General features: G+C 45.0%; 1 protein-coding gene across 1 annotated transcript in view; it reads left to right on the top strand.

Moving 5' to 3' along the window:
- The first annotated feature begins 3,296 nt into the window (after nucleotides 1-3,296).
- The window catches only part of DMRT1 (doublesex and mab-3 related transcription factor 1), a 123,175-nt gene continuing 100,943 nt past the window's right edge, over nucleotides 3,297-25,528 (top strand). The window contains exons 1-2 of the mRNA XM_012454480.2: nucleotides 3,297-3,807; nucleotides 9,302-9,485. Of these exons, the coding sequence (XP_012309903.2) occupies nucleotides 3,439-3,807; nucleotides 9,302-9,485 (553 nt within the window). The 5' untranslated portion in view covers nucleotides 3,297-3,438. The remainder of the gene's footprint in view (nucleotides 3,808-9,301; nucleotides 9,486-25,528) is intronic.

Below are 25,528 nucleotides of genomic sequence, written 5' to 3'. Positions count from 1 at the left end.
TCATCTTTATGGCTTCCGTGTCTGGAAATGGAGAGGGGAGAAAGGAGACAATAAAGCTGGGCTACTCGAAATATCCAGTACAAATTTGTTCATTCTTGAGGCCTTCCTGTCGCTTTTTATTTTTTTGAGACGGAGTCTTGCTCTGTTGCTGGAGTGTGGTGGTGTGATCTAGGCTCACAGCAACCTCTACCTCCAGGGTTCAAGCGATTCTCTAGCCTCAGTCTCCCAAGTAGCTGGGATTACAGGCGCCCACCATCCCACCTGGCTAATTTTTGTATTTTAGTAGAGACAAGGTTTCACCATGTTGGCCAGGCTGGCCTCAAACTTTTGACCTCAGCTTGCCTCGGCCTCACAAAGTGCTGGGATTACAGATGTTTCGCTCTTTTTGCCCAGGCTGGAGTGCAGTGGCATGATCTTGGCTCACTGCAATCTCTGCCTCCTGGGTTCGAGTGATTGTCCTACCTCGCTTCTTGAGTAGCTGGGATTACAGGTGTGAGCCACCACGCCCAGCTAATTCTGTATTTTTAGTAGAGTAGGGTTTGGCCAGGCTGCTCTTGAACTCCTGACCTGCCCACCTTGGCCTCCCAAAGTGCAAAAATTACAGGCGTGAGCTACTGCGCAGGGCCCATCTCTATTTTTGATGGTCTCCCGTCTGGTACCTCTTTTGTGGTTTGTGAATAAAATCTGTATTAGGCTTCATCACAACATTTACTTCATGACAACATTTTATGTTTTAATATTTTGATCACACAGATTCCTAGCCCAGAATTTTCTGTGGGTTTAATTCCTCCTTCACAGATTCCAGTAATAGGATGCTTATAAAGAATGAATGTATATTCCCTGTAATTTGGGATTTGACAGCTGCTTCTTCCTGCATCTACTTCAGTTTCTAAATCTGGACAGCACCTTGGGAATGATTCAACTCCATTTTATGTATTAAAATATAAATATGGGTCAGGCATGGTGGCTCACACCTATAAATCTCAGTGCTTTGGGGGGTGGAGGCAGAAGAATCACTTGACGCCAAGAGTTTGAGACCAGCCTGAGTAACATAGTGAGCTCTCGTCTTTATAAAAAAATTTAAAAATTAGCTTGGTGTGGTGGCATGTGCCTCTAGTCCCAGCTACTTAGAAGGTTAAGGCAGGAGATCCCTTGAGCCCAGAAGTTGGAGGCTGCAGTGAGCTGTGACTGTGCCACTGCACTCTAGCCTGGGCAACAGAGCAAGACTCTTCTCTAAAAATTAAATAAATAAAAAATATAAATACGGAAAAAGAATATGAATATTGGATAATAGAAATTGACATGCGTGGGTTTTTTTTTTGTTGTTTTTTTTTTTTTGAGACTGAGTCTCACTCTGTTTCCAGGCTAGAGTGCAATGGTGTGGTCTTGGCTTACTGCAACCTCTGCCTCCTGAGTTCAAGTGATTCTCCTGCCTCAGCCTCCCGGGTAGCTGGGATTACAGGCACCTCCCACCACGCCCAGCTAATTTTTGTATTTTTAGAAAAGACGAGGTTTCACTATATTGGCCAGGCTGGTCTTGAACTCCTGACCTCATGATCCGCCAGCCTCGGCCTCCCAAAGTGCTGGGATTACAGGCATGAGTCATCTCGTCCAGCCTTGACATTCATGTTTTAATCAAAGATTTAAGAGGAATGAGATATTTTGAACAAAATAGTGGTTATCATTTATAAGGTTCCAGAATGGGATGGATGGTTGCATCCTAGCCCGTCAGGAGCAGAGCTTCACTGGTTTCACAGGTAGAGTGTGAGGTGCTGTGTAATTTTTGGTTTCTTTCGGAAGTAATTTTCAGACAGAGAATCTAATGGAGAAATTCCAAATTGTGGGAAAGGACCTGTAAGAGGGGCCTCAGAATTAGAGCTCCAAAGGCCGATTAGAGGATTTCAGAACTCAGTGCTGAAAACACCAAACTGCTGAAAGAGGTGGCCACAGTACAATCACTTTGATGAGAAGTCGAACAGGGTGACCACGCCTCTTTGGAGAACTAATCCCCTAGGTTTGGAGTTCCCAGAATCCTGAAGGTGAGTGCCAGTGCTGGTGGAAGAGAAGGAGCATTCAAAGTGCATTAAGGCCCACCCTGGGGTCTTTAACTTGTTAACGTGGAAAACAATAGCAAGGCCCTGCTGGGGCCCCCTGCTGTGTGCGTAGAATATACTGGAAGACTAAGACATGGAGATAACCAGCTGGAAGCTACGGCGGAGATTCAGACTTGAGATGAAGGGCTGACTTTAGGGGGCACGTGGGTGAGTAGGAAGAACTGCTCAGCAGGCCTTAGGGATAGATTTGTTGCGCAGGTGCAGAGAGGAGACAGGCATGTCCGGGGCGGGAGTTCAGGATGAGGACCCTGGCACAGGCTGTAAGATCCGGGCTTTTTTTTTTTTTAAGAGGTATAAAGTCATACAGTAAAATGCAGAGATATGAAGTGTAAAATTAGTTTTGATAAATTTCTACATCTGTGTAACCACCCCCCAAAACCTCATTTAAAAAAATATTATCATTGTTTGAGTTTCCCGTTCCCACAGAGTCTAAGTTTAAGTGGCCCTCACAGGCAAGAAGCTATATGCACCTGAAGTGAACGGGAACACGGGCTGGAACAGTAGATCTTAAAGTTATCTGGAGCGAAGTCTTGTGAGCAAATGAACACAGGTGTAGGAACGGATAAACGGAGAACAGAAAGTGCCAACCTTTGACATTTTTGGCGTGCTTGTGCCCCACACACTGAGGATATTTTTTGCCGTATAAATAGGGCAAATCTTATTTGCCGTATAAATTTCTCAGACTTTCTATCTCCTATTTAATTCTCTTAAGCGAGAGAAAAAAAAATTTTTTTCTGACTTGGCTACTGCCAAGGTCAGCTCTATCGAATTTGGTGCGTCTGTTTGGGGGAAAGGGGGCTAGAAGACCCCCGCAGCAAACACGACTCTGCTGTAGACCTCGGGACCCCAGTTTCCTCGGTACCACGTGCTTTGGCAACTGGGTCTTGGCGCCTCCGAGGGCTGGGGGAGGGGTACCACGCGATTCCTAGTCCGCTGTGTACCTCTCCGTGCGCTTGGAGGGACCCTGCAGCCACGCCCTGGATGCTTGCAGCCGGTACAAGCTTGCAAGCGGCTGGAGAGTGGTGGCTGGAGTCGGGGGGAGGTGGGCGTGGCCACGCGCTCTCACTGGCAGTCCCGGGAATGTTCTGAAAAGTATCCAAAAGTTCTGAGTTGCGCGCGCGCGCGCCAAAATAAAAGGCACAACCCCCCACCACCTCGGGCGTGGCGTGTCCCGACCCCGCCACTCCAGCTGCACCTCGGGCTGTAGCGTACACCTCTCCTACGCCTACTCGTCGGGAGCCTAGCCGTCGTTCGGGTTCGTCCCTCGCGGCGGTCTCTAGGCGAGAGAGGCGGCCAGAGTGCTCGCGCTTCTTCTAGGGTCACCATGCCCAACGACGAGGCATTCAGCAAGCCCTCTACACCGTCGGAATCCCCCCACGCCCCTGGAGCACCGCCGCAGGGCAAAGCCGGGGGCTGTGGCAAAGCAGCTGGGGCGCTGGTGGGTGCGGGCGGCGGCTCCGGCTCTGGCTCTGGCTCCGGCTCCGGCTCCGGCTCCGGCTCCGGCTCCGGCTCCGGGGCGTCGGGCCTGGGCGCCGCGAGCAAGAAGTCCCCGCGGCTGCCCAAGTGCGCACGCTGCAGGAACCACGGCTACGCGTCGCCGCTCAAGGGCCACAAGCGCTTCTGCATGTGGCGGGACTGCCAGTGCAAGAAGTGCAACTTGATCGCCGAGAGGCAGCGCGTGATGGCCGCGCAGGTGAGTGCGGGCGTCCGGGGGCCGGAGTTCAGCGTTAGTTTTTTGTTTTTGTTTTTTGGCACGGAGTCTTGCTTGGTGTCCCAGGCTGGAGTGCAGTAGCGCGATCTCCGCTCACTGCAACCTCCGCCTCCCGGGTTCAAGCAATTCTTCTGTCTCAGCCTCCCGAGTAGCAGGGACTTCAGGTGCTCGCCACCACGCCCGGCTAATTTTTGTATTTTTAGTAGAGAGCGGGTTTCACCATGTTGGCCAGGATGGTCTCGAATTCCTGATCTCAGGTGATCCACCCGCCTCGGCCCCTCAAAGTGCTGGGATTACAGGCGTGAGCCACCGAACTTGGCGGAGCCGGAGTTTTTTTGGATGAAGTCCCCCGGGCATGGCCGTCGCCACGCGGGGCCTGGGTTGTGGAGAGACGCGGCGGTACTCGCTGACGGCCGCAGCGCTTGGTGTCCTGGGCTCTCGGCCATGCCACGGCGCGGGTCTGGAAGGGCCAGAGACGCGTCTCTGATCCCGCCTGCCGCGCTCGGCTCCGGGTTCCCCATGATCTCTGACCCTGCCTTTCGGCTGAGTTGCGGAGTTCTCCTCTATGGGAATCCATGGTATCTCTAGCGCGGCTGAAGAGAGTTGCGGGGGTTTCCTCTGCTCGAGGGTCTCTGGGATCCCTGATCCTGCTCTCAGGACAGAGAATTTCAGGGTTCGCCCCTATGGGCTTCCCCGCGGTCCCAGAGCCAACTCTAGCAGAGTTGGCAGGGTTCGCTGCGCTAGAAGAGTCTTAAGGATCTTTGCCCCCGCCCTCCAAGATGAGGGTGGGGAAGGGGTTCGCTTCCAAGGGATCCCTGGGATCTCTTAACTCAGCTCTCCCAGCGAAGAATTGCGGGATTCTCTCCGCTCCGGGGTCCCAAGATCTCCGGCCGTGCTTTGAGAGCTGAAGGTTTCGGGGTTCGATTTCCTCGAGCATCCCCAGAATCCCTGACTCTGCCTCCTTGCTGAGTTGAACTTAAATTAGAAAGGATCTTGGAGGGCGCCAGCACTGTCCGCTCGGTTAGCGGGAAAGGGAGACTCGGCCGGGCTGCTGCTTACCCGGGTAACCTGTCGGGAAGCCTTGTCTGTCTTTCTGGAAAAGTCGCTGCAATGGACGCAGAGTTGCGTGGTCTTCCCCGTGCGCCTGGCGCACTTTTTGTCTTCCCCCCCGAGTGGATGGGGGCTAAGCGCCTTAGCCATTTTGAGAACTCTGGAAATTTTATTAACATTTTAAAATTTGCATTATCGATCGAAGTTATTGAAGTGCAAATTTCTTTGAATATGTTTTAAAGCATGCTTAAGAATTTTTAAAAATATGCGCAGGTGGAAAAAAGTGCGCTAGGGATTTTGTCCGTCCGTGTTTTTTTTTTTTTTTTTTAAAGCTTCATAAGTCGGCTAGTAATTTAGCATTTTAATGGAAACTTAATGTCGTTAGTATTCTAAAAGGATTTTTATAAGGCAGTAATCCACATTATTTCCAGTTAAAAGTTGTTTCATCTTTTTAAGACAGGTTATTTAAAATGAAAAGATAACGAAATGTTTGCTAACGATGTGCTACTTTTGATTAGGAACGTGTAAATATCCTCCATTGAAAACAAATACCTGAAGGTTATATGCTTTTTATATAATACATCAGATTTTTAAAAATGTGCTTTATACTAAAAGTATTTTGGCTTCACAGATGGTGAGAGCAGTCTTGAAAATAGACATTGGCTCAATTTCTTCATTTTTTTTTAAGCTTAATTTATAGTAGATGAAAATAATACACTTGGTGTGGCAGTAAAATGCATCACAATGAGCATACTGAAAAAAATTAATGGACTTTTAAATTATACTCTGGGTAGAAAAATAACATTTAGTCATCGGCTTAAATATTTAGTGTGGAGAACATCGTTGGGGGATTTCTCAAAATGTAGTAAAAATATTCTTGTAGAGGAGTTAATTTTGAATAAACTTTATTAGTAGAGGAGGCTGCTTACACCGTTAAAAACAAAAGCAACTCAAGGTCACTTAGAATGGGAAACTTAAGTATTTTCTACAGCAGAAGGTGTGTAGTGTTTCAGATGAATCCTTAAAAATCCATAAAACAACTACCTTTTAGTCATTTTTATATAGCTTGCAACTGATCTTATGTATGATTCTAAAATAATTACATAGTTGGATTTTTAATTGATTGTTATTCCCTTTTCTTTAAACGTTGAGAGAGATCCTAAGTGTATGGAGTAGATACCCTGTGCGTTTTGGGTATGTATCGGGTGGGTTTGTTTAAGTAAGGATGTGAGTATCCCCCGACATACCTCAGAGGTTTGCAGGGGTTTAAAACTTGTTTCTGGTCAGATTCATTGATGTTCTCTTTCTAAGCCTCTTGGTTAGTAATAGAAAATCCAAGATTTGAGCTTAATTACTTAATCTTAAGTAATTGATTACTTAAGGTTAATTTTTCTAAGTTGAAGACTTTTTTTGGTTATGAGGAAAAGTTACTTCCCAATTAATCGATCAGCTATGAGTTTGGACTGTGGTTTTCCTACTGCAAATATAAGTTGTGGGTTTTGTTTTTTTGTTCTTGTTTTGTTTTTGAGACAGAGTATTCCTCTGTTGCCCAGGCTGGGGTACAGTGGTGTGATCTCAGTTCACAACAACCTTTGCCTCCTGGGTTCAAGTGATTCTTTTGCCTCAGCCGCATGAGTGGCTGGGATTACAGGTGCATGCCACCGCACCCGGCTAGTTTTTGTATTTTTAGTAGAGACAGGGTTTTGCCACATTGGCCAGGCTGGTCTCAAACTCCTGACCTAGTGATCTGCCTGCCTCAGCCTCCCAAAGTGCTGGGATTACAGGCGTGAGCCACTGCTCCTGGCCTGTAGTTGTGTTTTTAATCAAATGTTTGATTTCACCTTTGGCTTCTGTTTGGGCAGCTCTGAGATGCAGGTGCTTCACTGTTGTTTCATGAGCACCATTACCTTAGTCAGTTTCAGCAGAAAGTCTTTGTTACATGTAGTAACCAAAAATGCAATTTATTTTCTTTAAACCTCTCTTTTTCAAATTTTTTTTTTTGAGATGGAATCTTGCTGTGTTGCCCAGGCTGGAGTGCAGTGGCGCGATTTTGGCTCACTGCAATCTCTGCCTCTTGGGTTCAAGCAATTCTGTCTCAGCCACCCAATAGCTGGGATTACAGGTACACGCCACTCTGGGTAATTTTTGTATTTTTAGTAGAGGCGGGGTTTCTCTATATTGGTCAGGCTGGTCTCGAATTCCTGACCTCAGGTGATCCACCTGCCTTGGCTTCCCAAAGTGCTGGGGTTATACACATGAGCTACTGAACCTGGCCTTTTTTCAATCTTGTTTTTTTTATTTTATTTTGAGACAGAGTCTTACCCTGTCACTCAGGGTGGAGTGCAATAGTGCAGTCTCGGCTCACTGCAACCTCTGCCTCTCGGGTTCAAGTGACTGTCCTGCCTCAGTTTCCCGAGTAGCTGGGACTACAGGCGCCAGCCCCCTTGCCCAGCTAAATTTTTTTTTGTATTTTTAATTGAGATGGGGTTTCACTATATTGTCCAGGCTGGTCTGGAACTCCTGACCTTGTGATCTGCCCACCTTGGGGTCCCAAAATGCTGGGATTACAGGCGTAAGCCACCGCACCAGCCCCTTTTTTTTCAATCTTTAACAATGTTATTTCAAATAAGATAAATTGAAGAGCAATCACGAAGAGCTTCTTGAGTATGTAAGGTCCTTTCCAGTCCCCTGTTCTGGCTCTCTTTCCTTCTTGCCTGCCTGGAATATTACAGACCTGTCTTCTCCCTTTCTCCCTGCCTTCAGCCTCTTCCTCCTTCAGGGACTTCAACACTAGATTCCAGCCTCTTTCCCCACTGCTTCTCCCACATGGTCCCTCCACCCCAGGAAACAGGGCTCTTCAGGCTTTCCCAAGCAGCCCCTGACTTTCCTGCCCACCCTGTTCCAGATTTTTCCAGAATGTTCTGCCCCTTCATCCTTGCCTGTCCAAGTCCTCCTCATCCTATTCTTCAAGGCTCTGTCTAAATACTTCCTCTGGCTGATTTTTACATGTTAAAGACATTTCTCTCTCTGACTTTCTTCTGTAGGAGTGAAAGGGACTTTCTTCTGTGTACCACTCTTTCTTCTGTGTACCACTTTCTTCTGTGTACTGTGTACACACTGAGTGTGTAACACTCTTGGTGTTTATCACAATTTGTCTTGTGTTGTAGTTGCATGTTTATTTGCCTCCTATTTTGCTTTTTTTTTGTGGGGGACGGAATCTTACTCTTGTTGCCCAGGCTGGAGTGCGATGGCGCGATCTTGGCTCACTGCAACCTCCGCCTCCTGGGGTCAAGCGATTCTCCCACCTCGAACTCGTGAATAGCTGGGATTACAGGCATCTGCCACCATGCCCAGCTAATTTTTGTAATTTTGGAGATGGGGTTTTGCCATGTTGGCCATCCTGGTCTTGAACTCCTGACCTCGTGATCTACCCGCCTCAGCCTTCCAAAGTGCTGGAATTACAGGTGTGAGCCACTGTGCCCAGCCATTTCGCTGTTTTTTTTTTTTTTTGAGGCAAGTCTTGCTTTGTTGTCCAGGCTGGAGTGCAGTGGCGCGATCTCGGCTCATTGCAACCTCTGCCTCCTAGGTTCAAGTGATTCTCCTGCCTCAGCCTCTAGAGTAGCTGAGACTACAGGTGCGCCACCACACCCGCTCGTTTTTGTATTTTGTATTTTTTTTTTTTGCATAGAGACGGGGTTTCGCCATGTTGGCCAGGCCAGTCTCGAACTCCTGACCTCAGGTGATTGGCCCGCCTCCGCCTCCCAAAGTGCTGGGATTACAGGTGAACCAACACTCCTGGCCTTTTTTCACTTTTTAAACAGTGAGTAATGTAGAATCCAATCTACTCTTACTGGTCCCTGTGGTTAGTACAGTGGCCTTTTATACGTTTGTGGAATGAAGGCGTGAATGATCCCATTTTCCTTTGTAATCTGTCAGTGCTTCTGACCTCCTCTGTTCTTCAGTTTGTACTCCTCTGCCTGGCTGACTATAGTTTTTTCCTGATCCTCCCTATCCAATCTTATTCTACACAATCATTTGTTTAACAAGTTTGTTAAGAGACAGAGTCTTGCTCTGTCTCCCAGGCTGGAGTGCAGTGGCATGATCATAGCTCACTACAGTCTCAAACTCCTGGGCTTAAGTGATTCTCCTTCCTCAGCTTCCTAAGTAGCTGGGATTCCAGGCCTATGCCACCATGTCTGGCAACAAGCATTTTTTGAGCACCTGCTGTGGGCCAAATACTCTGGCTCAGAACTGTTTCTCAGCTGTGCACATCATAGCTACCTGGGTGGCTTTAAGAAGAAATGGGAGATTTTCAGACCTCACCTCCAGAGCTAGTGAATCATGGTGTCTGGGATGGGTGGGGCTTCTGTGCTTTTGGCAAAGCTGATTCTGGAGTGCTGGAGGATGACTTGTCCTGTGCTTCCAGGTGGCCCTGAGAAGGCAGCAGGCCCAGGAGGAGGAATTGGGCATCAGCCACCCCATCCCACTGCCCAATACAACTGAGCTACTTGTCAAGAGAGAGAACAATGGCAGCGATCCGTGCCTCATGACTGAGAGCAGCGGGCCCTCTCAGCCACCACCGGCCAGTGTCCCCACCACTGCAGCTTCAGGTAACCTGGGGGGGGCTGGGGTTCACATGGAGGCTTAACCACTGTGTACTAAAGTCACACAACTGTATATCATTAACTAGCTGTGCCACTTTGGAGAGGTCACTTAAGCTCTCTGGGCCTTTTTCTTATCTTGGCGAAAGTGAGGGAGAGTGTTCCTGAGGGTCTTAAAGATCTTACGAATCTTGGCCATTATTAAACAAGGAAGGTAAGCAGGCACCAAAGAAAGCAGGAAGGTTTGTCTGTGTCTGTCTCTGTGTATTTTACTGAAGTTATAGACTGTGTAATTAACAGAGATCAAGGTACTCTTTTTTCTTTGCTTGGATTGGCTGCTCATAGTATGTCCTTAAAGTAGTTTCCAAACTTTTTTTTTTTTTGAGTTGGAGTCTCATTCTGTCACCCAAGCTGGAGTGCAGTGGTGCTATCTTGGCTCACTGCAACCTCCATCTCCTGGGTTCAAGCAATTCTCCCGTCTCAGCCTCCTGAGTAGCTGGTACTACAGGCACCCGCCACCACACCTGGCTAATTTTTGTATTTTTTAGTAGAGATGAAGTTTCACCATTTTAGCTAGGCTGGCCTCCAATTCCTGACCTCAAGTGATCCACCCACCTCAGCCTCCCAAAGTGCTGGGATTACAGGTATGAGTTGCTGTGCCTGGCCAAAACTGCTTTTCATAGAAAGGAAGGAGTATATCAGAAATACAATCTTTATGCTTTGAGATTTTAAGATGCATCCGAAGTTTAGTGACTAAATGACACGGGGTCATGGCTAATCTGGTGGTTTTGGCTGTGGGGCTGAGATGAGAACTGGGGATGTGTCACATGAGTAAAGAAGGGGAGTCCCAGTGCTGGGTTTTCCTTAGGGGAGTAGCTCATTTGATTTTCACAAATGTCTCAGGAGGTAGGAATTATTATCCTCATTTACAGATAGGAAAACCAAGGCTTAGTAAATGGTAAGCAGTCTGCCACAGAAAAGAGCTGGCTGATTTGGGATTTATTCCAAGCCTATCTGGTTCCAAAACTCAAGGATTTCCCATTCTCCTTGACTGGAGCCAGTTGCCATGTTTCCTTGGAAAATGGCCACTTAACGATTGTTTAGAGGCTGTGGTCTAATCCTCAGAGGGATTTAGGGCTGGTGGACAATCAGCAACGATGTTAGGGGAAAAAGTCCTCTCCATTCTATCTTGCCACAGAAGGCAGCAGCCACGGGTCTTCACAGGAAGAAATACAGGGAAAGACCCGTGACGCATAAGTGTCAATGCTGGATGTGGCTTGACCTCAAGGTTTGATTATAAACCCTAAGATAGTGGAGCTTTAGAGAAGGACTTTAGGCTATGCAGAGTTTAGAACGATTTTCACAGGGTGTTTCAGAGTAATGATAGGGAAAGCTACAAAAGGAAGCAGTAGCGGGGCAAGACAGAGGGTTCAGGGTCAAGGAGTCCCTTCCTCACCTCTGGAGTTGACAGACCTCGGAGTCATTCTACTCACAGGGAAGGGGGATGTGGAAGCCTATAATGTGATAGTGCGTTGTGCTCATTTGCTCAGGTGTGGGCGGGGAGGTAAGGCCCCAGGAGCCTTACCTTCCAAGGACAATGGGCTCTCTGCTAATTAGCTCATCTCTGTGGAGCAGGAGCCACAGGTTGCTGTCATTCATAGGACTTGCTACCAGACCTCTGGAGTGGGGATTGATAACTTCTGGACTGCGTTAGGATGTGAGCAAGAGGGAAACTGAAATGCCAGAATTAAACCATATAAATATAGAGACAGAAAGATGAAGTGTGGGAGAGTGGGAGAGAGAGAGAAAAACAGACACACTGACTGTAGAGAGTCCTGAAGCTTGTATGCAGCAAACAGAACTTCACTTCTTAAATAGTTTCCTACTCACAAATACATAGCTTGTATTCATTTTTTCAGAGGTTGCATTTACTTAAAATGACTTCATGTGGGTGGGGCGAGGTGGCTTAGGCCTGTAATTCTAGCACTTTGGGAGGCTGAGGCAGGTGGATCACAAGGTCAGGTGGGCAGATCACCTGAGGTCAGGAGTTTCAGACTAGCCTGCCCAACATGGTGAAACCCCGTCTTTACTGAAAATACAAAAATTACCCGGCATGGTGGCACCCGCCTGTAATCACAGCTATTTGGGAGGCTGAGGCAGGAGAATCATTTGAACCTGGGAAGCGGAGGTTATAGTGAGCCGAGATCACACCATTGCACTGCGGCCTGGGGTGACAGAGTAAGATTCTGTATCAAAAAAAAAAAAAAAAAAAAAACCAGATGTGGAAGGTCAGGATTTGAAATTATGCAGTGAGAGGTGAAAGCTGTAGGAGTTGTCATGGAATAGTAAAACCTACCAACCTAGCACATATTAGGTCAAGTTGCTAACCTTCTGCTTAGTGAAATTTAGTAGATTTTTATTTATTTATTTATTTCAGAGTGCAATCTTGACTCACTGCAACCTTTACCTCCCTGGCTCAGACGATTCTCTCATCTCACTTCTTGAGTAGCTGGGATTACAGGCATGCACCACCATGCCCAGCTAATTTTTGTATTTTTAGTAGAGACAGGGTTTCAGTGTTGGCCAGGCTGGTCTCACTCCTGGCCTCAGTTTGTGGTCGGCCCAAGTGGTCGGCCTCAGTTTGTGGTCGGCCCACCCTGGCCTCCCAAAGTTCTGGGATTACAGGTGTGAGCCACTGTACCTGACCTTAGTAGACTTTAAAGTCCTTGAAGTGTCTTATTTATCTCCTTTTGGCTCCCCTAAAGGCCAAAACTGAAGAAGAGAAATTCTCAAGGATTATTGCCAAGATTTTTGGCAAAATTCTGAGGACACTTATAAGGAAATTAAGTATTGTTTCATTTATTGGAGAACTGGCCTCTCTGAGGTGGATAACGTATATTAAAAGAAAATCTCCATAATCTTTAGCCAAAGATTGGCTAAGACTGACCAGATTAACTGGATAGTCTTTGAATAATGAGTGTAAAGTATTTTTGTTGTTGTTGTTGTTGTTTTTTGTGAAACAGAGTCCTGCTCTGTTGCCAGGCTGGAGGGCAGTGGCACGATCTCAGCTCACTGCAACCTCTGCCTTCTGGGTTCAAGTGATTCTCCTGCCTCAGCCTCCCAAGTAGCTGGGACAACAGGCACGCGCCACCACGCCCAGCTTTTGTATTTTCAGTAGAGACAGGGTTTCACCATGTTGGCCAGGATGGTCTCCATCTCTTGACCTTGTGATCCGCCCACCCTGGCCTCCCAAAGTGCTGGGATTACAGGCGTGAGCCATTGTGACTGGCCTGTTGTTATTTTCTTAAATGATTATGGGTATTACTGTGGAAAGAAATAGCCTTTTGAAGAAATTCTGTTTACTGCTGTTGCTTGTACCAGAGGCTCAGTTGTTAGCAGGTACACATTTTTTTTTTTTTTTTTTTTTTAAGACAGTCTCACTCTGTTGCCCAGGCTGGAGTGCTGTGGCGTGATCCCAACTCACTGCAACCTCTGCCTCCTGAGTTCAAGAGGTTCTGGTGCCTCAGCCTCCTGAGTAGCTGGGACTGCAGGTGCATGCCACCACCCAGCTAATTTTTGTATTTTTAGTAGAGATGGGGTTTCACCATGTTTGCCAGGCTGACCTCGAACTCCTGACCTTAAGTGATCCGCCTGCCTCAGCCTCCCAAAGTGCTGGGACTACAGGTTTGAGCTACTGTGCCTGGCTCCAGGTATGCTATTTATAAGTAAATAGTTTATTCCCAGCCATTTTTGGAGTATTCAGAAAAAAAAAACCACAATATTTTTTGCTATAAATAACAAAGAATTAATGGCAAATTTACATTTTTCTGTGGTTTCATTTTTTGAAATTTAGCATAAAATGTACTTTTTCCCCAAAAGCTATTAGTTGACTTAAATCTCAGGTCTTCTTTCTTTTTGTAAATTTAGGCTCCTGTTTGTTTTGTTTCATTTAATATTCTACTTTTTCTTCAACCTCCCGTGCTCCTGTAGAATGCTGTTTGATGCAGTTCTTATGTTAAGGTCTGCTTAGTTCTCTGCCTCTCCTCTTCTGTGCAGAAACTGTCAGATGAAGGGCTGCATTGTAGATAATTCGGTTCTGCATGTGTGTTCTTTGTAACAACCTGAATGTTATCTCTCTTGAGGCCCTCCCTTCTGGAGCATGCGGGACTTCCATCTCTGTTCACATTCACCCTCCTCCAGATCAAACCACCTCGGGCCCGCCTGGGCAGCTCCAGCCTCTTCTGTGCATCGTGGCCCAGTTTCAGTCACCTTTCCCGTTAGAAGGGTCATTCAGGTCTGTATCTAATATTGACGGGGCCTTTCCTTCACTTTTCTTTAGTAGTTACTTCATTTGTAGAGCACACAGCGAGAGAGCACATCCACAAGGGGAACACATTTTGTTTTTGTTTAAGTGCTTAAAAGTTCATAAAACATGAAATGTGTTCTTTTGAGAATGGATGCCGGGTGCTGTGGCTCACGCCTGTAATCCCAGTACTTTGGGAGGCCGAGGTGGATAGTTGACCGGAGGTCAGGAGTTCGAGACCAACCTGACCAACATGGAGAAACCCTGTCTCTACTAAAAATGCAAAATTAGCCGGGCGTGGTGGCACATGCCTGTAATCCCAGCTACTCAGGAGGTTGAGGCAGGAGAATTGCTTGAACCTGGGAGGCGGAGGTTGCAATGAGCTGAGATCGTGCCATTGCATTCCACCCTGGGCAACAAGAGTGAAACTCTGTCTCAAAAAAAAAAAAAGAAAGAAAGAAAAGGGAATAGTGGGCTGTGAGTGGTGGCTCACACCTGTAATCCCAGCACTTTGGGAGGCCAAGGCGGGTGGATCATGAGGTCAGGAGTTAGAGACCAGCCTGGCCAATATGGTGAAACCCCATCTCTACTAAAAATACAAAAACTTAGCTGAGTGTGGTGGCATGTACCTGTAGTCTCAGCTGCTCAGGAGGCTGAGGCAGGAGAATTGCTTGCACCCAGGAGGTGGACATTGCAGTGAGCCAAGATTGCGCCACCTCACTCCAGCCTGGGCGACAGAGCAAGAATCTGTCTCAAAAATAAATAAATAAATAAATAAATAAATAAATAAATAAAGGAAAATGGAATAGTGTCCCATGCAGTTTTTACAAGAGATATGGCTGGTGAAACTGAGTTGTTTAAATTAAAAACAATTTTTTAGAGCAGTTTTAGGTTCACAGCAAAATTGAGAGGAAGGTATGAAGAGTTTTTTTAATACTCTCTGCCCTCATACATGCAGAGCCTCTCCCACGTTATCAGCATCCCCCATTAGAATGGTGCATTTGCTAGCATGGATGAACTTACATTGATTGCATAATTGTCATCCAGAGTCTGTAGTTTGCATAGGGGTTTGCTCTTGTTGATGTGCTTTTTATGGGTTTGGACAAATGTATAATAGCATGTGCCCACCATTATAGTATCATTCAGAGCATTGCCACTGTCCTAAAAATTCTCTGTGGGGTTATTTAAATTAAGGTAACATCTTGAACATTTTAGGGTTTTTTGCAAATATTTATTTAATTTTTAATTTTTATTTGTTTACTTATTTATTTATTTTTGAGACGGAGTCTTGCTCTTGTTGCCCAGGCTGGAGTGCAGTGGCGCGATCTCAGTTCACTGCAACCTCTGCCTCCCAGGTTCAAACAATTCTCCTATCTCAGCTTCCTGAGTATCTGGGATTACAGGCATGCATGTGCCACCATGCCTGGCTAAATTTTGTATTTGAAATTCGCCATGCCTCCTAATTTTTGTATTTTTGGTAGAGATGAGGTTTCACCATGTTGGCCAGCCTGGTCTCAAACTCCTGACTCAGGTGATCCGCCTGCCTTGGCCTTCCAAAGTGCTGGGATTACAGGTATGAGCCAGTGTGCCCGGCCATTATTATTTATTTAGAGAAAGGATCTCATTCTGTCTCCCAGGCTGGAGTGTAGTGGCTCCATCATGGCTCACTGCATCCCCAACTCCTAGGCTCAAGCAGTTCTCCTGCCTCAGCCTCCTGAGCAGTTAGGACTACAGGTGGACACTATCATGCATGGCTAAGTTTTAAAAATTTTCTTTTTATGGAGACAGGGTCCCGCTTTGTTGTCCAGGCTGCTCTTGAGTTCCTGGCTTCAAGCAGCCCTCCTGCTTCAGCCCCCAAAGTGCTGGGATTACAGGCGTGAGCCTACACAATAAGCCCTTTTTATTATTTATTTATTTATTTATTTAGAGATGGAGTCTCGCTCTTATTGCCCAGGCTGGAGTGCAATGGAGCAATCTCGGCTCATCACAACCTCCACCTCCCAGGTTCAAGTGATTCTCCTGCTTCAGCCTCCTGAATAGCTGGAATTACAGGCACCTGCTACCACGCCCAGCTAATTTTTTATGTTTTTAGTAGAGACGGGGTTTCACTATGTTGGTCAGGCTAGTCTCGAACTCCTGACCCGAGGCAATCCACCTGCCTCTGCCTCCCAAAGTGCTGGGATTACAGGCATGAGCCACCGTGCCTGACCAGCCCATTTTTTAAAAAAAAATTTTATTTTTTAAGAGACAGAGGTTCGTTCTGTTGCCCAGGCTGGAATGCAGTGGCACAATCATAGCTCACTGTAGCCTCAAACTCCTGGACTCAAGCAATCCTCCTGCCTCAGCCTCCCAAGTAGCTGGGACTACAGAAATGCTACATGCCCAGGTAATTTTTTTTTTTTTTTGCAAATCTCACTCTTGCCCAGGCTGGAGTGCAGTGGCATGACCTCGTCTCACTGCAACCTCCGCCTCCCACGTTCAAGTGATTCTTGTGCCTCAGCCTCCTGAATAGCTGGGACTACAGTCACATGCCACCATGCCCGGCTAATTTTTGAATTTTTAGTAGATATGGGGTTTTGCCATGTTTGCCAGGCTGGTCTCTAACTCCTGGCCTCAAGTGATCCGTCTGCTACAGCCTCCCAAAGTCCTGGGATTACAGGTGTTAGCTACCACACCTGGCCTCAATTTTTATTTTTGGAGTTTTCTAATATCATAAAGAAGGAAGCACTTTATTCTAATAAGCAATAAAAACGTTTTATACAAATTGGATTGGGAATTTATTTTTGAAAGATCTGGCCACTTAAATGAGATTAGGTCCATTTGATTTTAGACAGCTTTCAGCTGCAGCTAGAATAGGACAAGAACAAGGTTTTCAGATAAAAACATTCTCAAATTTTACTTTCAAATTAAACAAATGTTCAGAATTTCTAGCAAAACAAAACTCCTTAAACTGAAGCAGCAGTCAGAGGCAGAAGTGAAAGAAAACACTTAAGGTTAATGGGACTGATGGTTTTGATAGCCTGTTTTAGATAGTGTCTCAATTTTGTTTATCTCAGGGATAGTCTTTGCTCATATGTCAAGCATAGTAGTTTAATTGGTCAGATAGAAACTCTCTGTGGATAGTATATATAGCAGTTATGAAAACGAAGTACATAGGAAGTAACCTACTGGTCTACCTTTGACTAGAAAGGAAATTGAGAAAACATCTAGAGCCAGGAAGTACCTAAATACAGGGGTTAAAGTTACAAATAGATTTTATAACAGCATATTAAAAAACAAAAACATTTGACTGGTTTATGTCTGTGTCTCCCTTGTGAAAATGTGATCTTTAAGGACAAACACTGCATTTCCTTCATCTCTGTATACTACAGTACCTGGCTTTACAGTTAATGGGCATAAACCATTGCTGAATGAATAAATGATGGTTAAATTTGAAGTTGTATTTTAAAATACTAGGTAAGTGATCTAAACCCACCTGTAGACACCAGAGAATAAAATTATTGATGTTCAGTGTACGTTTTTGTTCTGCAATATTTTAAAAATATATCTTTTTTTTTTTTTTTTTGAGGCAGGGTCTTGCTCTGTTGCCCAGGCTAGAATGCAGTGGTGCCATCTTGGCTCATTGCAGCCGTGACCTCCGGGGCTCAGCAATTCTTCCACTTCAGCCTCCAAGTAGCTTGGACTACAAGCATGTGCCACCACTCCTGGGACATTTTAAAGATTTTTATAGAGATGGTGGTGTCTCGCTGTGTTGCCTAGGCTGGTCTCAAACTCCTGGGCTCAAGTGATCTTTTCACCTTGGCCTCCCAAAGTGCTGGGATTATAGGCATGAGCCAGCATGCTTGACCTCTGAATTTTTGAGGTGATTAAAAATTCAAATGTAATTTCTTAACAACTTAAGATGTAATTCATATACCAGAATTCATTTGTCTAAAGTGTACAATTCAGTGTTTTTTAGTAAATTCACAGGTTTGTACCACAGTCACAAGAATCTGGTTTTGGAATATTTTAGCCACTCCCCATGTACTCTTCACTCCAGCCCTAGGCAGCCGTGAATATGTTTTCTGTCTCTACAGAGTTGTCTATTCTGGAAATTTTATGTAACTGGAATGATAAGATGTGTAACCTTTTGTGTCTTACTTCTCTTGCTTAGCCTGATGTTTATAAGTTTATCCATGTTGTAGCATGTATTTTTAATTATTATTGTTCCTTTTTATTACTAAGTAATATTTCATGATATGGATATATATCACATTCTTTTTCTTTCTTTTTATTTTATTTTTCTTTAAGATGGAGTTTTGCTCTTGTTGTCCAGGCTAGAGTGCAATGGTGTGATCTCAGCTCACCACCATCTCTGCCTCATGGGTTCAAGCGATCTCCTGCCTCAGCCTCCTGAGTAGCTGGGATTACTGGGATGTGCCACCATGCCTGGATAATTTATTTATTTTTATTTTTTTGCATTTTTAGTAGAGACGGGTTTCTCCATGTTAGTCAGACTGGTCTCAAACTCCTGGCCTCAGGTGATCTGCCTGCTTCAGCCTCCCAAAGTGCTGGGATTACAGACAACCACATTATTTTACTCTTCATCAGCTGATGAACATCTGGGTTGCTTATTATTTTTGGCTATTATGAGTAATGTTGCTATGAATTTGTGTGCACGAGTTTTTGAATGAATGTATGTTTCATTCTCTTGGGTATATACCAAGGAGTAGAGTTACTGAGTTTTATGTTAACTGTATCCTTAACATTTTGAGGAACTGCCACACTTTTCCAGAGAGGCTGCACTATTTTACATTCCCACCAACAGTGTATGAGGGTTCCAGAAAATTTAAACTAAGTTTTTCTTTTTTCTTTTTTTTTTGAGACAGAGTCTCACTCTGTCGCCAGGCACCAAGCTGGAGTGCAGTGGCACAATCTCGGCTCACTGCAACCTCTGCCTCCTGGGTTCAAACAGTTCTCCTGCCTCAGCCTCATGAGTAGCTGGGACTACAGGCGCACGCCACCACGCCCAGCTAATTTTTTGTATTTTTAGTAGAGACAGGGTTTTACCATGTTGGCCAGGATGGTCTCGATCTCTTGACCTCGTGATCTGCCCACCTTGGCCTCCCAAAGTGCTGGGATTACAGGCTTGAGCCACTGCGCCCAGCCTAAACTAAGTTTTTCTAAGTTACAAGGGAAGATGCCTTTGCCCCAGCAAGTTACATATAGTTAAAACCCCTTGAGAGTCTCTCATGACAAGTTTAGATCTTGAAGTTTTCTCTAGGTTTGCATTTTATTATCAATAAATATATGTTAATATTCAGGCTGTGAGCAGTGGCTCACGCCTATAATCCCAGCACTCTGGGAGGCCGAGGTGGGTGGATCACCTGAGGTCAGGAGTTCAAGACCAACCATGGTGAAACCCCGTCTCTACTAAAAATACAAAAATTAGCTAGGCGTGGTGGCTCATGCCTGTAATCCCAACTACTCGGAAAGCTGAGGTGGAAGAATTGTCTGAGCCCAGGAGGTGGAGGTTGCAGTGAGCTGAGATTGCCCCACTGCACTCCAGCCTGGGCGACAGAGCAAGAGCGTCTCAAAAAAATATATAAATATATATGTATATATATGTATATGTATATACACACACACACAACATACACATATATATAGTATATACATACTATATTTGATATATACCATATATTGTATATAGAATATGTACTCTATATACTAGTTTTTGTTCCTTTCAATATAAACTGTATGTGACAATGAAGAAACATTTTCAAAGACTAAATACTAATATATATGTTAGTATATGTAGTATGTATACTATATGTGTATGTATACTGTATATATGTGTATATATATATATATATATATATGCATCCTCCAACTCCCAGGCTCAGGCAATTCTCCCACCTCAGCCTCCTGAGCAGTTAGGACTACAGGTGGATGCTATTATGCCTGCCTAATTTTAAAAAATTTTCTTTTTGTGGAGACAGGGTCTCACTTTGTTGTCCAGGCTGGTCTTGAACTCCTGGCTTCAAGCAGCCCTCCTACTTCAGCTCCCAAAGTGCTGGGATTACAGGCATGAACCTACACACTAAGCCCCCCTTTTTTTTTTTTTTTTAATTATTTTTCAAGAGACAGAGGTTCGTTTTGTTGCCCAGGCTGGAATGCAGTGGCACAATCAGAGCTCACTGTAGCCTCAAATTCCTGGACTCAAGCAATCCTCCCGCCTCAGCCTCCCAAGTAGCTGGGACTACAGACATGCTACATGCCCAGGTAATTTTTTTTTTTTTTTTTGCAGGTCTCACTCTTGCTTAGGCTGGAGTGCAGTGGCATGATCTCAGCTCACTGCAACCTCTGCCTCCCAGGTTCAAGTGATTCTCGTGCCTCAGGCTCCCGAGTAGCTGGGACTACAGGCGCATGCCATCGTGCTCGGCTTATTTTTGTATTTTCAGTAGAGACGGGGTTTTGCCATGTTTGCCAGGCTCGTCTTGAACTCCTGGCCTTAAGTGAAAGAAACATTTATAAATATAGAATATATACTATATATATACTTACATATATCTATGTTAGTATTCAGTCTTTGAAAATGTTTGTTTCTTACTTTATTGTCACATACAGTTTATATTGAAAGGAACAGTGATTGTGGAAGCAATTCATAAAGGGGCCTGGGGAGAGGCTTTCTTTGCTGTGCCTTTGTTACTGGTTGGAGAAATACTGGTGTCTCTCGGAAGGGCTAAAGTAACATTTTGGACCTTGGGTGACGTGTGTTTCCTAAAAACGAGGGAGCAGGAATTCTGTTGTCCTAAAAGTTGGCAAGAATAATTTCAATCTGTGAGTTTCTAAAATTGGAAAATCACTATCACTCTTCCAGGGAGTGTGAAAGAGAAAACCTGAGAGTTGGTGAAAATGGACAGCTGTCCTTCATGTGGCCAGTGGGAAAAGGGTAGTTCATAAAGACTTTCAGACCTGGTTGTAGCATTGGGGAACTTTTATAGGTGGTGACACTGGGTATAGTCCTCGTATGGTGCTGCCTTGCACTTGCTGTAGGGAACTTTTGGAAGGTCGCGAAGGTCATCTGTGTCGTCAATGTCACTTGCCTACACAGCAGCATCCCCCTGGAGTCCTTTGACTCACATATCCTGGTTACCTGTTGGTTTAAGGATCCTGTCCTGTTGATCACCCCTCAGCTACCTGCTTACTTTTGGCATCTTGTGAATGCCTTTTGTCTTCTTGAGCTATTAATTACTTTTTTAAACTTTCTTTTATTGTGGTAAAATATGCACAACTTAAAACTTATCATTTTAGGCTGGGCATGGTGGCTCACACCTGTAATCCCAGCAGTTTGGGAAACCGAGGCAGGCGGATCACCTGAGGTTAGAAGTTCAAGACCAGCCTGACCAACATGGTGAAACCCCATCTCTACTAAAAATACAAAACTTAGCCAGGTGTGTATGGTGGTGGGCTCCTGTAATCCCAACTACTTGAGAGGCTGAGGCAGGAGAATTGCTTAAACCTGGGAGGCAGAGGTTGCAGTGAGCCAAGATTGTGCCATTACACTCCAGTGTGGGTGATAGAATGAGACCACATCTCAAAAAAAAAAAAAATTATCTATAATTGTAACCACTGTTTAGTGTAGAGTTCAGTGGTATTAGGTACATTCACCATAATGTGCAACCATCACTGCTATCCATCTCCAGAACTTCCCAGACAGAAACTCTGTACCCATTAAACGATTATTTTCTTTTATTCCTCTCATGAGCTAACTTATGACTGAGGCCAGTCTGTTCTGCAAGCCCAACTTTCTTCAAAGCTTTCTGGCTTGTGAAATCACCTGTAGGCTCATATGACTTAAGATGATTCCTTTGATCTCTGCCAGCATCGTTTCTTGCTGCTCTCCACTTAACTCCCAAATGTTGCCTGTATTGCTGACATTTTGTTTTATGCGCTGGTCTAATCTGTGCCTCTGGGGCAATGGGGGCCTCTGAAGTCTATCAAATGACTGAGGTTTATAGGGAAGGGATGCAGGGGGCTGTAAAATAACACCTTATGCGGGACACTGTAAATTCTGTCTGATGATTTGGACTCTGAGCCTAGGAAGGAAGTGGAGTAGGGGTGCCTGGGGTACCCTAGGACTCTAGCTGCTCTCTAATTGGGTCATGACTAGTCAGGATCCCTTTCCCCGTTGTCACAAGCAGCTACGCAAATGTATATGTGCATTTCTGTTTCAGCCTGAAGGTGTCTTAACTTTTCAAATGATTAAAAAATCCAATTCAATGTTTTTGACTCTCCTTTGAAAATTCACATAAATATTGATGTTGTTGAACCAAAATTACACTTCAAACCAAGTTTAGGCTAGTCTTTTAACGTCTTTGGGCAGACTTCATAGTTGCTAATCTGGTCTTATTGTACAATACCACTGAACATACTTTCCAGAAAAAAATGCGTAAGAAACTCTTAAAGTAGACTATGAATAGCTGGCTAGTTGTCAAAAGAAAATAATCAATTCAGTATTATAGTAATAGCAGATTTTCTGATGTTTATTGGCAGTAAGGGTTCTTAGATAATGCTTCAGCAATCCATTGTCATTCAATGTATACCGTAGATTTTTTTTTTTTTTTTTTTTGAGACAGAGCCTTACTCTGTCACCCAGGCTGGAGTACAGTGGTACAATCAAGGCTCACTGCAACCTCTGTCATCCAGGTTCAAGCAATTCTCCTGCCTCAGCCTCCTGAGTAGCTGGGTTTACAGGTGCCACCACGCTTGGCTAATTTTTGTATTTTTAGTAGAGATGGGGTTTTACCATCTTGGCCAGGCTGGTCTTGAACTCGACCTCGTGATCCACCCACCTGGGCCTTCCAAAGTGCTGGGATTACAGGTGTGAGCCACCGTGCCTCGCCACAGATTACTTTCAATGTTGATTTCAGCACTTATAAAACTAACCCTTAAGTACCCATTAACGCTAGTCCTGAGGTTTTAGGGTTTATCTAAAATGTATAGCAGGGCGCGATGGCTCATGCCTGTAATCCCAGTATTTTGGGAGGCCAAGGCAGGTGGATCACTTGAGGTCAGGAGTTCAAGAGCAGCCTGGCCAACATGGTGAAAGCCCGTCTCTACTTAAAATACAAAAAGTAGCTGGGTGTGGTGGCGCATGCCTGTAGTCCCAGCTACTTGGGAGGATGGGGCAGGAGAATGGCTTGAACCCAGGAGGAAGAGGTTGCAGTGAGCTGAGATCGTGCCATTGCACTCCACCCTGGGCAACAGAGTGAGACTCCATCTCAAAAAACAAACAAAAAAACACATAAAAAATAAAATAAAATATATAAAATACAAATTAGTTCAGTGAAGTAGATTGGATTTATCAAATGACACTAAATATTTGCTGAATTGAATTGAATTCATCTCTGCTGGAGCATTTGCTGTCTGAGCAAGATTTCCACCCTCCCTCCTTCTCTTACTCTGTTTTTTTTTTCCATTTTTCTTCTTTATTCATTCAACAAATGTTCATTGTGTGGCTGCATTGGGCCAGATCCTATTCTATGTGCAGGATATATAGCAGTGCATATATATCTCTCATGGTTCTTATATCTCTGGGGGGCTGCAGGGGAAAACAGTTGATAAACAAGTAGGTCAATAAATAAGATATTTCCAGAAAGTGGTAGGTGCTGTAAAGAAAAACAAAGTGATATGATGGATGTGACCAAGGGAACCATGGCTGTTTTAAATAGAGTGGTCAAAGAAGGACGGTCTCTCTAAGGAGGTTAGATTGGAGCTAGACCCATATGACAGTGAGCCATTCTCATCAAGATCTGGGGCAAGAGCATTTGAGGAGGAAGGAGCAGCAAAGTGAGACTGTGCTTAGACAGGCAGCTGTGAGCACAGAGTGACACCAGTGGGGTTGTGTCATGGGTTCACAGCAGTAGGGCGCAGAGCCACCTGTGTAGACCGCAGAAAGGGTTGGGATTTTCGCATGAATGTTACGGAAAGCTGTTAACTATTAAAGCAGTGAATGGTGTGATCTAATTTACCTTCTTAATATACTCTCTGCTGTTGTGTGGTGTCATTTGAGGGGAACTAGGTGAGAGATTGATTGGAAGGTTGTGCTGTTGTCCAGGTGAGGGGGAGAGCTGCTTAGACTAGGGTGGTGGCAGTAGAGAGGGAAAGAAAGGCTGGGACGGGAAGTCTATATTGGTGGTAAATTTATGTGTAATTTTGGTAGGTGCTGTCAATGGCATTCCCTTCCGAGAGTGGTTGCTACAGCGTTGCCAGTACTAGGTTGTTGGGGTTTTCCTAGTTTAGGTGAGGTTCTGTACATCAGTGTGGTCAGCTGAAGAATGGCCTCCCCAAAGATGCCTGTGCCCTAATCCCTGCAGCCTGTGAAGATGGTACCTCACATGGCCGAAGGGACTTTGCAAATGTGATTGAGTCAGGAGTCTTGAGATGAGGGAAATGAATCTGGATCCAGGTGGGCACAATCTAATGGCATGAATCCTTAAAAGTGGAGGGCACCCTGGGTGTGGTGGGTCATGCCTGTAATCCTACCACTCTGGGAGGCTGAGGCTGAAGGATTACTTAAGCTCAGGAGTTTGGGACCAGCCTGGGCAACATAGCAAAATCAGGTCTCTACCAAAAAAAAAAAAAAAAAAAAATTAGCCAGGTGTGGTGGTGGGTACTTTTAGTTCCAACTGCTTGGGAGGCTGAGGCGGGAGGATTGCCTGATCCCAGGAGTTCGAGGCTGCAGTGAACAGTGATCATGCCACTGCATTTCAGCCTCAGTGACAGAGTGAGGCCATGTATCTTAAAAAAAAAAAAAGGGAGGGGGGACTGGGGAAGGGTGGCCAGAACCTTTCCTGGCTGCTCCCAGAGATGCCATGACAGAGGACACAGGAGAGTTTCCAAACTTGAGAGAGACTTGACTCGCAGTTGCTGCCTTTGAAGGTGAAGGAAGAGAATCCCTCAGCCAGAGTGTGGGAGGCCTCTACAGGCTTGCAACAGCCCTCAGCTGACAGCAAGCAAGGAATGGGACCTCAGTCCTACTAACACAGGGAGCTGAATTCTGCCAACTACCTGATTGAGCAGACAAAACAGTCTCTGCTAGAGGCTCCAGAAAGAAATGCATCCCATAGACAGTTCGATAGAGACTCGAGTCAGACTTCGGACCCTCAGAACTCTAAGATAATCAATTTGTATTACTTAAGCCACGACATTTCTGGCAATTTGTTAACACAGTCAAAGATGACTAATGCAACTGGTATAGTTTATAATCTAGATTTAACTTGTTAGTGGGGTCGAACATCTTTCCATATGTTTAAAGGGCATTTGTATTTTTTTTCTCTGAACCATCTATCTCCTTTGTTCATTTCTCTATTGATTCCTGCCAATATCGAGAAATTCCTTATTTATTGTGGAGATTGGCCTTTTCTGATATGAGCTGCAAGTTTCCCCCCAACTACTTGCTATTTTAAACCAGAAAACCATATGAGACTGGCAGGGGATAGACTGTGGGGTGAGAAAAGTCCCAGGACTGAGTTCTGGTCACTGCACTCTTTGGAGGACAAGCAAGAGGAGCAGAAGCCTGCAGCTTTCCTAGTTCCTGTTGGTAGGCCATTCTTCAGTCCAAATGAAAATGGCCATAGAATGGCTAAAGCAATGTGTTATTTGTATTCTTTTAACAACTTCATCTTCTTCTTTTTTTTTTTTTTTTTTGGCGACAGAGTCTTGCTCTGTTGCCAGGCTGGAGTGCAGTGGCACGATCTTGGCT

This window comes from Aotus nancymaae, unplaced genomic scaffold, assembly GCF_030222135.1.
Source record: "Aotus nancymaae isolate 86718 unplaced genomic scaffold, 86718_ANA_hifiasm-v0.15.2.pri h1tg000041l, whole genome shotgun sequence".
NCBI classification, from domain to species: domain Eukaryota; kingdom Metazoa; phylum Chordata; class Mammalia; order Primates; family Aotidae; genus Aotus; species Aotus nancymaae.
Note: the sequence above shows the minus strand (reverse complement) of the source record. Positions and strands in the feature narration are given on the sequence as shown.